Source organism: Phocoena sinus, chromosome 20 (genome assembly GCF_008692025.1).
Source record: "Phocoena sinus isolate mPhoSin1 chromosome 20, mPhoSin1.pri, whole genome shotgun sequence".
NCBI classification, from domain to species: Eukaryota; Metazoa; Chordata; class Mammalia; order Artiodactyla; family Phocoenidae; genus Phocoena; species Phocoena sinus.
Window position 1 is genome coordinate 40,038,469 of NC_045782.1, and position 12,243 is coordinate 40,050,711.

Below are 12,243 nucleotides of genomic sequence, written 5' to 3' on the forward strand. Positions count from 1 at the left end.
GAATGCATGAGGGATTCTAGTTCCTCAACCAGGGATCGAATCCGGGCCCCTTGCATTGGAAGCACGGAGTTTTACCCACTGAACCACCAGGGAAGTCCTGAGTCAGCTTCCTTAAGAAAGGAAAATACTGCTCCCATTGGCTGGTGGTGTCCATAAAAATCAACGTTCCCTTAGGAAGAAGACAAAAGAAGACTCAAAAGAGAGGTAGAATGGAAAAAAGGGAAGAGAGCAGAAATAGCTGTGGTGATGATTATTAAAAACAGTGATTCACACTGATACAACCAATATTTACTATATGTCCAATATTGTTCTAGATGCAAGAAATTCAGTGGAAAAGGAAAACAAAATCCCTGCTATTATAAAGGACATAATATTATGGCAAGGGAGTTGACTGGGGAAGGGAGTAGAGAAGATACCGACATTGAAGAGAGCCAGGAAAGAAGATTTAGGGAGCTGAAAAGGCAGTGGGAATGGTGAGCCAGCAGACACTTAGAGAGCACTTTTTACTGGCCAGGTCCTTTAACATGCATTGCTCTCTCTGTCTACACAACCCTGAAGTATTACCTTCATTTTACAGTAGAGACTTGTCCCAGATCATAAAGTAATCAAGTAACTGGTAAAGGTGATATTGGATCTAGAATTGAACTGTAGCAAAGCCCATGGTTTTTCCACCAGAGAAAGTAATTGTAGGTAGGTTTGGTCAAGGAGACCCAGGGGTCCTTCTTCACTTATATAGTTGCTTGAACTACCACATTGCACTTGACAACAATTCTATAGTTTAGGGGACAGGGGTATCAAAAAGCTACCTGCTCTGTATATAAAGCCCATTTAAACATTTATTTATTTATTTGGCGGTGCTGGGTCTTAGTTGTGGCATGGGGGATCTTCATTGCCATGTGCGGGACCTCTGTTGCGGCATGTGGTATCTTTAGTTGCGGCATGCGGGAGGCATGCGGGATCTAGTTCCCCGACCAGGGATCGAACCTGGGCCCCCTGCATTGGGAGCACAGAGTCCTAACCACTGGACCCAGAGAAGTCCCATAAAGTCCATAAAGAGCCACAAAATAGAGGCTACCACTCCTTGAGAAGATGCAAATACTGCCTGCACTCTACCATAATGGCTCTAGGAGGCATCAATGCATCACACTGGCAAATGGTACAATTCAACAATTCAGAGTAGAGGTAGGGAGGTAATTCCCTAAACATAGTACTGCAGAATACAGCAGCTAAGATATTGCGTGATGCCAAGCTATAGATGTTTCAGCCTGTACAATAATTACATAAGTAACACAGGAGAACCAGATACGTAGAAATCAACCAAGATATTATGAGTTCCAATCTTTCTTTATGGTAGAAAAAGAACAGACTCATAAAGGCTATTAACTAAACTCAAAAGAGAAAATGAACTTGTACATGACTTGAAAAGACTGAGCTAAGGAAAATATTGACAGATCAACAGAACAGTGGCATGTTTTTCAGGGCTCAGAAGAATTTATTAAACTCTGTTTTAGAGCCCTGGGTAATCTATGTGATGCACTAATTAAATGAAAACACATATACAAGTTCTACATAAGGTTCTTAGTGAAAAGGTCTAAGAAAAGTTTTGGGATTCTTGGGTTTCTAAAGCCCAATGGTTAAGGAAAGGCGATACATTTTTAAAGAAAATGCAGTATGCTTTCTAAAGGGCAGCTTCAGCTTTTTAAGAAAACGCTGATGGAGAATAGTAAAATCACAGTGCCACAAACAATCTTGGGGGACTTTTCAGAGTACTCATTTTTGAGCACATCTACACCCTGCACAGTTTAACAAGTTATGGAAACTCATCTAATTTTGAGTTGCTTGTCCAAGTCTATCCTGGCAGGAAGCAATGAATTAATAGTTCTAACTATAGGCAAAATAAAGGCAAGCTGACTTTTGGCTACCTTCAGTTATACTGGGTGCCCTGGCTTACTATCAACAGAGCTAAGATAATAGACAAATACGGTATCTTGTTAAAGGAAATAAAGACCCTGAGAGCTCCACAGCTTAGCATCTCAGCATCCACTTATGTTGCTGGTCCCACCAAACCTTGTCAGTTTGTATAAATAAGGTTCTGTTTTCTTTTCTTTTAAATTTTATTTATTTTTGGCTGTGTTGGGTCTTTGTTGCTGTGCGCAGGCTTTCTCTAGTTGTGGCAAGCAGGGGCTACTCTTCATTGCAGTGCATGGGCTTCTCATTGTAGTGGCTTCTCTTGTTGCGGAGCACGGGCTCTAGGCGTGTAGGCTTCAGTAATTGTGGCACATGGGCTCAGTAGTCGTGGCACATGGGCTTAGTTGCTCCATGGCATGTGTGATCTTCCAGACCAGGGCTCAAACCCGTGTGCCCTGCATTGGCAGGCCGATTCTTAACCGCTGCGCCACCAGGGAAGTCCTAAGGCTCTGTTTTTTTTTTTTTTTTGCAGTATGCGGGCCTCTCGTTATTGTGGCCTCTCCCGTTGCAGAGCACAGACTCCGGACGTACAGGCTCAGCGGCCATGGCTCACGGGCCTAGCCGCTCCGCGGCATGTGGGATCTTCCCGGACCGGGGCACGAACCCGTGTCCCCCGCATCGGCAGGCGGACTCTCAACCACTGTGCCACCAGGGAAGCCCCAAGGCTCTGTTTTTTTAATCAAACCTCTGGTTTGTACTTTAGTTCCAACAATTAAGAAGCTATCTTTTTTTCTTTTTTTAAATTTTTATTGGAGTAGAGTTGATTTACAGTGTTGTGTTAGTTTCAGGTGTAAAGTAAAGTGAATCAGTTATACATATACATATATCCACTCTTTTTTAGATTCTTTTCCCATATAGGCCATTACAGAGTATTGAGTAGAGTTCCCTGTGCTATACAGTAGGTCCTTATTAGTTATCTATTTTATATACAGTAGTGTGTATATGTCAAGCCCAATCTTCCAATTTATCCCTCCCCGACCAAGAAGCTATCTTGAGCTCTTCATCTGGGAGATTCTGCCTAGTTTCCTTGCCCAGTATCCCAGTCCCCTGAGTCAAGGCTCTTGTCTCCTAGGGATGAGAATCTTACCACTAACCCTCAGCCTCCTATGGCTGGGTCCCTGCTACTTTTCTTCCCTTATAACTACCACCCTGAACTTCTCATTTCTGCTGCTAGACTCCTGAGAGACTATGTTCAATCTATTTGCTAGATTATCCATCTCTTGTCTATTTCTGGACCTCTGACATACCGACCTACTACTAGATTACAGAATTCCCTGGTGTCATGATCTAACGTATCCAGCCGTGAAACGTCCCCAACACTGATTCACCACTTATCTGGATCTCCTCAGTTAAATGACCCCAAGACTTGCCTTATTTGGTCTATCTGGTCTTTAAACCTCAGTCTTCCTTGGTCTATTCCCTCTTAGTATCCTCCATGTAAGTGTATAGAAAGGTTATCGTTGCAGAGCACTGCTTCTCAAACTTCAATGTGCATAAGAATCTCCTGGGGATCCTGTTAAAATGCAGATTCTGATTCAGCAGGTTTGGGGTAGGGCTGAGATTCTAGGAAGTTTCCATGTGATGTGGTTGCTACAGACCCATGAGTCCCACTTTGAGTAGTTAGTTTCTAGAGCTGTGTTGTCCAATACAGCTGCCACATGTGGCTATTGAGCACTTGAAATATGGCTAGTCCGAGCTAAAATGGAAAAACACAAGCTTTCAGAGACTTACTACAAAAAAAGAATGTCAAATATCTCATTAATATTTTTATATTATATTTTGAAGTGATAAAATTTTAGCCATAATTGGGTTAAAAATATATAACTATATTAATTTCACCTTTAAAAAAAACCTTTTGGTAATGTGGCTACTAGAAAATTTAAGTTAGATTTATATGGCTCAGATTATATCTCTTTGGACAATGTGGTCTAGATCTTTCAAAAAGTATTACACATTTCATCTGTTGTTTGGAAACTGCAAGCTAATGCATGAATGGCCTAAGTAATATTTTCTAAACTGGTACCATTGTACTTTTTGTATATCTCATGAAAGATTTCAGAACTACAGGCTTACTCCAGTCAATAAAGCTGCGTTATTGTTAGCAATTAGAGTCCACCTTGAGAAAATACAATTAATGCTTGGGGGTATTTTTCTGAACTTTCTTATCATATAGATCAAGGTGTTATTCAGACTATAAAGGTATTACAGAAGATATTTCATGAAAAAGTTGATCTATCACACAGGCATTATACTAAACTTTTAATTCTAACTTATCACTTAAAATATGGCTGGCTAGGGCTTCCCTGGTGGCGCAGTGGTTGAGAGTCCGCCTGCCGATGCGGGGGACACGGGTTCGTGCCCCGGTCTGGGAGGATCCCACATGCCGTGGAGCGGCTGGGTCCGTGAGCCATGGCCACTGAGCCTGTGCGTCCGGAGCCTGTGCTCCGCCAACAGGAGAGGCCACAACAGTGAGAGGCCCGCGTACCGCAAAAAAAAAAAAAATATATATATATATATATATATGGCTGGCTATTCTGCTTTTCCTATCCTCCATGTTAGGAATTGCAAGCCTTTTTCACTCTCCTCCAGTTGCCAACTCAACAGATGTCTTTACCTCCAACTTCACTGAACAACAACTATTTCTCTTTCTAGCATCCATTTTCTAGTTCCAATCCCTCTGCCTCCTCTTGAATCTTTCTCTCTTGCAAATATCATCTCCCCTCTGAGGGCTCCTTCCTTCTGTAATACAACTTCTCTCTATATATGAAAAGTTAGTTTCTTTTTCCTGAACATATTCTTTCTTCTCTTCAAACCTCTGCTCATATTATTTCCTCTGCCTGTAAAACTGCCTTCTTCCACAAGCTCTCAAAGTAATGAATGTTCATAATTTAATCTCTTCTTTACACACTATAATACCATATATTCATTATTCAAGGTGACAGGAAGGCATACAGTACATTTCAGAAAGATTCTTGTCAAGAAACAGTGAAAGTCCCAGCATTTAAAAGGTTAGTCTTCAGCTATCTGTAACCTTTTAAATAGTGGGACTTTAAAATTTTGTTTTATAAAGGTATTGATCTACAAAGAAAATGGCCCTATACCACAGACAGTTTGAGAAGCTTCCCTCTAGAGGCCACAAAACTAAAAATTCTTGAAGGAGAGATAAAGCCGTGCTGCCATGACACCTGACCAGGAAGAAGGGCCTGAAGAATGAGAAGGAAACTGGGAACAGAGCTAGGCCAGTGGGGTGACCTGGAAAAGGGGTGAGAGACAGTGGAAATGGGCTCTGGATCCTTGTTGGGACAGATAAATAGCAAAAAGGTAAAATTCAGAGGAAGGAAGGGGCTGGCCAGCTGGCAGACTTGCGCTCAAAGGATATCCCTCCAAAGGGAACAGGTTTCCTCCAGCTTCAGCCAGCCCTCATTATCCTTAATGCAGAAGCTTTTCATGTTTTTTAGGTTACAGAAACGTTCCAAGCTGATGAAAATTATGAACTGTCTTCCCAGAAAACTGCACAGGCCCATAGTTTTTAATACAATTGAACTTAAAATTCAATATAATTCTAGGAAATTCATGAAAACCATTCATGAATCCCAAGTTACAAACTCTTGAATCTAAAAATTCCTTAGAGGATACATAAGAAATTGATAACTGTGGTTTTTTTCTGGGGAGGGAAGGGAGAGGCAGGGGTTTGAGGTAGGAGGGAAAAATATTTTGCATCATATATGCTAGTAAACTCATTACCATTGACATGGCTTGCCTTTTCAGTTAAAAAAGAAAAAAATGCTTAAAAAGAAATAAGTTGGCATTCAGGGCAAGCCTCAATCATAGCTTAACATCAAGGAAAGGAGAAAACCCCCTGTTCCACAAAATTATCTACCAAACTTTTTCTGAAATTCTTCCATCAAGAAACATATCCATTTCAAAGGGCAAAATCCTTAAAAATGTAAATATAACTTGAATCATTGGTATGAATGAATTTCAGCCTAAATATAAACTGATATCAGGTCCTTTCCTATTTTCACAAGGATTATGAAGCAGGTAAACACTGAACCTTAGAGGGCAGAGAGCAGAAGGACATGCAGAAATGAACAGAAAGGAGAAACTGGGACAGTTGAAACACAATTTGCTTATTTCGTAACTGCTTGCAATCTGCTTTCACCCATGGACACAAAAAACAAACAGCTGTTCAAAGTGATTTCATATCCCACTAGATAAATATGCCAATATTTTACCACAAAGTATGGCTACAAAAACTTACGACTCTTTTTCAAATAATTGAAGAAGCTAAAGCTTTAATAAAGCTAGGTGTTTCCTGTGTTATGAAGGATAAGCACAAAAGCTAACAATGGAGCCACATAAAACATTCAAACTTACTTGCAAAATATGTGATCACACTTTGTGGAAACAGGCTCTTTGATCAACTCCAGACTAGAAGGGTAGGGGAAAAAAAAAGAAAATAAAAGAAATGAGGTTCAATAACTCATTTAAAAGTAAATGAATAATTGAATTCTTAGTAAAGAAGTTGAACTTTAAGCTGCTATAACTGAGTCAAAGTAAGGCTTTAAGTTCATTCAATAAATATTTATTAAATGTCTGCTTTACTAGGAACCAAAAATACAACAGAGAATATGATCCTTACCCTCAATGAGCTTTCAGACATCAAAACAGAATATATCATTCTTTTCTATATTCTATGTTATCTTTAGCATTAAAAAAATCAGCTGATATTATTTCATATTAGTTTTCACTGATACCTTTTTTGAGCTATCATTGTGGGTGCACATCCTATATGTTAACTAAACTTTAAGCTCCACAAAGAGAAAAACTTCTTGTACTTCTTTTGAATTCCCTCATAGCACTTTTTTGGCATGTGATTGCCTTTTTATTTTCTCTTTCTTTTTTTTTTTTTTTTTTTTTTTTTTTTTTTTTTTTTTTTTTTTGCGGTACGCAGGCCTCTCACTGTTGTGGCCTCTCTCGTTGTGGAGCACAGGCTCCGGACGCGCAGGCTCAGCGGCCATGGCTCACGGGCCCAGCCGCTCCACAGCATGTGGGATCTTCCCGGACCGGGGCATGAACCCGTGTCCCCTGCATCGGCAGGCGGACTCTCAACCACTGCACCACCAGGGAAGCCCCTACTTTTTATTTCTTAATATGGAAGGCTTAAAGCATTTACACAAATAAAACAGTAAAATGAACTCCACGTACCATAACCCAATTTCAGCAATTATCAGCTCACAGCCAATTTATTTCATCCATACCAAAATCTACTCAAAGCCAAGATTATTTTAAAATAAATCCCAGGGGATTTCCCTGGTGGTCCCGGGAGTAAGACTCCACACTCCCAATGCAGGGGGCCCACGTTCAATCCCTGGTGGGGGAACTAGATCCCACATGCATGCCGCGACTAAGAACCTGCATGCCGCAACTAAAAAGATCCCGCATGCCACAACGAAGATCCCACGTGCCGCAACTAAGCCCCGACGCAGCCAAAATAAATAAAATAAATATTTTTTAAAATCCCAGCTGTCATAGCGTTTCATCTATAAATATTGCAGAATATATCTTTCAAAGATAAAGACTTTTTTAGTTTAACCATGAAACCATTATTACTCCTAAAAAATAATTTCCCTAGGGCTTCCCTGGTGGCGCAGTGGTTGAGAGTCCGCCTGCCGATGCAGGGGACACGAATTCGTGCCCCGGTCCGGGAAGATCCCACATGCTGCGTAGCAGCCTGGCCTGTGAGCCACGGCCGCTGAGCCTGTGCGTCCGGTGTCTGTGCTCCGCAACGGGAGAGGCCACAACAGTGAGAGGCCCGCGTACCGCAAAAAAATAATTATAATAATAAATAATAATAATAATTTCCCTAGTATCATCTAATATACAACTAATGTTCCAATTTCCCTCACTGTCTCATAAAAATTTAATAATTAAATTCATTTAAATCAGGATCCAAATAAGATCCACACATTGCATTTGGTTGATATATCTCAAGTCTCTTTTACAGATTTCTCCTCTTTTTTTACCTCATCATTTAAAAAACTAGGTCATTTGACCTCCAGAATTTCCCACATTCTAGATTTTGCTGATTATAACCCTATGATGTGGTTTAACTTGTCCCTCTAACCTCTATTTCCTGTAAACTAGACCTACAGGCAGAGTCAAAATTGGGTTCAATTTTTTGGCAAGAACACTTTACAGATGGTTCTGTGTACTTTTATTACATCACTTCAGGAGGTACATGATGTTTGGTTTGTGATTACTTTGTAAGAACAGTGTAATAAGTACTCACTGAAGAAAATTTAGAAAATAATAAACTTAGAAAAATATTAAAATCTCCAGAAAAGAAAATACATCACTCAAATTCTCATCTCTACCCATCTAACCACAAAATCTCAAGGCCCTCCTGAGATTAATTCATTTACTAATATAACAAGTATTTATTGTGCATCTACTATGTGCAAGCACTGCTCTTGGAGATGCAAATACAGCAGCAAACAAAATAAAGCCTGCCCTCACAGAATTTACATTCTAGTTGTGGTAGGCAGTTGATTGAGAAACAAACATATATGGGAATAAATGATAAAAAGAAAAATAAAGCAGGGTAAGGGGACAGGAAGTGCAGTGTGTGGGGAGAAGGGTATATACAGGGTAGTCAGGAAAGGCCTCACTGAGAAGGTGACACTGGCAGACAGCTGAGCAATGTGAGGAAACAAGCTGTGCAACAGTTGGGGGAAGAACATTCCAGCAGAGGGAGCAGAAAAGACAGACTCTGAGCAGGACCATGTCCAGGGTTTTTGAAGGACACCGAGTAGGCCAAGGTCTAGGATGAATAATCAAGGGGGAGGTACGAGTAGAAGAGGTCAGAGAGGTAGGTGGGAGCCTGAGCACGCAGGAACCTACAGGCTATTTTAAGTCTTCAGTGTTTATTCTGAATGAGAATTCCAGAAACTGATTCTTGGTAAAGTTCAGGCAAGACATCAAAGAACAGGTAATCTGTGTATGTGGTAGGAATGTGGTTCATTAAATGTTTAACTCTTTAGAAAAGGATCACAAGAAAAGCTGGGGGACAATAGCCTCCTTATGAAAGGTTTGGTAACACAACTCTTGCAATCATGGGGTTTCTGACGCAGCACAGGGCAATGAAAAGAAAAATACCAGAGTAAGTCAGAAGACTGGGTTTCTACTACAGTTCTCTTTGTTAGCAGAGTGATCTCAGGTCAACCACTCTACCTGAACCTCAGTTTCCTTCTCGGTCACCCACTCTACCAGTCTCTTGAGGTTATTCTGAGAATAAAATTAAATGCTACTTGGGAAAATGTTTACAACCTGAGATGACTTGTACCAATGTTAGTATTATTATTGGGACTGAAAGTGATTTTAAAAAGAAAAACAAAGAAAACTCTGACTTGTTAGTAAATCACTATTCCTCAGATAGGCCAGACAGCAAAAGAAATTCTCAGTAAAAGAGAAGTTGGATTTAGCTATGATACCAGATGGCTTTCATTCTCACCACTGACTCAATTCTGAGATAATTATATTTCAGTATAGTAATTAAAAACCAAGCTATACAAACATACTGTAAACACAAACTTTGAACAGATGAAAACTCCAATACATAAAAAAGTAATTACTGTTGAAGGAAAAGCTTGAAGAGAGAATGGGAATGAAAAGAAAAAAATTAAAATGTTCTCTTCTAGGTCCTGATGAAAGTAAATGTTTACTATAAAAGTGATTCAGGGACTTCCCTGGTGGCGTAGTGGTTAAGAATCCACCTGCCAATGCAGGGGACATGGGTTCGAGCCCTGGTCCGGGAAGATCCCACATGCTACAGAGCAACTAGGCCCGTGCGCCACAACTACTGAGCTTGTGCTCTAGAGCCCACAAACCACAACTACTGAAGCCTGCGTGCCACAACTACTAAAGCCTGTGCGCCTAGAGCCTGTGCTCCGCAACAAGAGAAGCCACCGCAAAGAGAAGCCCGCTCACCGCAATGAAGAGTAGCCCACACTTGCCGCAATTAGAGAAAGCCCGCGCGCAGCAACAAAGACCCAACTCAGCCAAAAATAAATAAATAATAAATTTATATTTAAAATAAATAAATAAAAATAAAATAAAAGTGACTCAAATATTTTAAACTTTTGAAACCAGGAAATATTTTAGGTCTACTGCGTATTTATATTTAGAGCTTCCAACATGGTAAGTGATTGGAGAAAGAAGCTAGGTTAGGTTCAAAAAACAACCACCACCCACTGGGATACACATTTTAGCAAACGCTTCGAAAGTCAAAGAATTTTTTTTTTTTTTTTGCAGTACGAGGGCCTCTCACTGCTGTGGCCTCTCCTGCCGCGGAGCACAGGCTCTGGATGCGCAGGCTCAGCGGCCATGGCTCACGGGCCCAGCCGCTCCGCGGCATGTGGGATCCTCCCAGACCGGGGCACGAACCCGTGTCCCCTGCATCGGCAGGCGGACTCCCAACCACTATGCCACCAGGGAAGCCCCGAAAGTCAAAGAATTTGTATATTCATGTGTAAAGAGTTAGAATGAACTACCAGTTATCAGAAATAAATGCCAATAATGACTCAGGGGCCAGGAGAAGGAATTTTAGCTTGAGACCTCAAAGAAGCTGGAAACCTACCCTATAGTTACCATAAATAACACTGTTTCCATTCACAGTCAGGAATCATTTAAGACATTAACTGCAAATTGTACTGTTCTAGGCAATGTTAAAAAAAAAAAAGTGAACTAGGTATGAGTTTCAGAACAGTTTTAGTTTTAAAACCAGGTCTATTTCTAATAGAAAACAGATTGAGGACTTCCTTGATGGCACAGTGGTTGAGAATCCGCCCGCCAGTTCAGGGGACATGGGATTGATCCCTGGTCCGGGAGGATCCCACATGCTGTGGAGCAACTAAGCCCGTGCATCACAACTACTAAGCCTGTGCTCTAGATCCCGAGAGCCACAACTATGGAGCCCACATGCCACAACTACTGAAGCCTGCATGCTCTAGGGCCTGTGCTCCACAACAAGAGAAGCCACTGCAATGCTAAGCCCGTGCACCGCAAGGAAGAGCAGCCCCCGCTCACCACAACTAGAGAAAGCCTGCGCACAGCAACCAAGACCCAACACAGCCAAAAGAAAAAAAAAACATTGAAAAAATAAATAAATATGGAGCTGGAAAATACACAGTAGTTGACTGAAAATAAAAATTTAACATTAACTTTCATTCTCACATCTTTAATTTTTATGTATCTGAGGGTTTTTTTTTGTTTTTTGTTTTTTTTTTGCGGTACGCAGGCCTCTCGCTGTCGTGGCCTCTCCCATTGCGGAGCACAAGCTCCGGACGCGCAGGCTCAGCAGCCATGGCTCACAGGCCCAGCCACTCCGCGGCATGTGGGATCCTCCCGGACCGGGGCACAAACCCATGTCCCCCGCATCGGCAGGCAGACTCTAAACCACTGTGCCACCAGGGAATCCCCTGTATCTGAGTTTTTTTATTTGATAGTTTACTTTGCCAGAATGAGAAAGAACATTACATTATTATGACTGAGTCCCATGGAAATGTAAAATAAATGGACCCAAATGCCATAGTATTAAGGACTTTTTGATCACTCTTTGTAATCATCATGAGTAAGTTTTATGCTTTTTCAAAAGCAATTTTTTTTCCAATTGTCATTTCCTGCTTGCCTGGCTCTGATGTTTCATAAATTAGGCTGTAAAGCTCATTTAGCTTTGGTTCTTGTTTAGCTGAAATGTTGAAAGGCAGGGGAGCAGAAGGTAGGTTACTTATAAATCTTGTTTCTCTCTGAAAACACAACTTGCATTTTTTAAAATCTTATTTGACTCCAAGTATGAAAAACAACTTTCATGAAGCACAAAGCAAAGGTAAAACTTTTCAGTTTACTTTTTGAATAATACCCACCACTATCACCATGTTAAAAACCACTAAATTATCAAAGAACCAATTTAGTTTATTACTTAATACCTTCAACAAATGTTTACTGAGTGGCTACTATGTCCCAGATACTGTTCTAACTACTGAAGATATAAAGTAAATAAAACAAATAAAAACCTCTGCCCTTGGGAGTTTATATTCTGTGGGGGTTGAGAAAAAGGATAAATGAATTATACAGAATGTCAGATAGTTTTAAGTTATGTAAAAAATAAGCATTATGGAAACATAGGGGGATAAGGGATGTGTTGAGGGTTGGAGTGTTACAATTTTAAATTGGGATTGTCTGCCTCTTTGAAAGATGGTATTTCAATCAAGATTT

General features: G+C 40.6%; 1 protein-coding gene across 17 annotated transcripts in view; it reads right to left on the reverse strand.

The window, feature by feature from the left end:
- BRCA1 (BRCA1 DNA repair associated) overlaps positions 1-12,243 on the reverse strand; it is a 62,509-nt gene that overhangs the window by 47,055 nt on the left and 3,211 nt on the right. For all 17 annotated transcript variants that reach the window (XR_004347254.1, XR_004347256.1, XR_004347255.1 and 14 more), the window contains exon 3: positions 6,346-6,399. Coding sequence is in view for 14 of the 17 variants with exons in the window: in XM_032615411.1 (XP_032471302.1) it covers positions 6,346-6,399 (54 nt within the window). In the remaining 3 variants the exon portion in view is untranslated. The remainder of the gene's footprint in view (positions 1-6,345; positions 6,400-12,243) is intronic.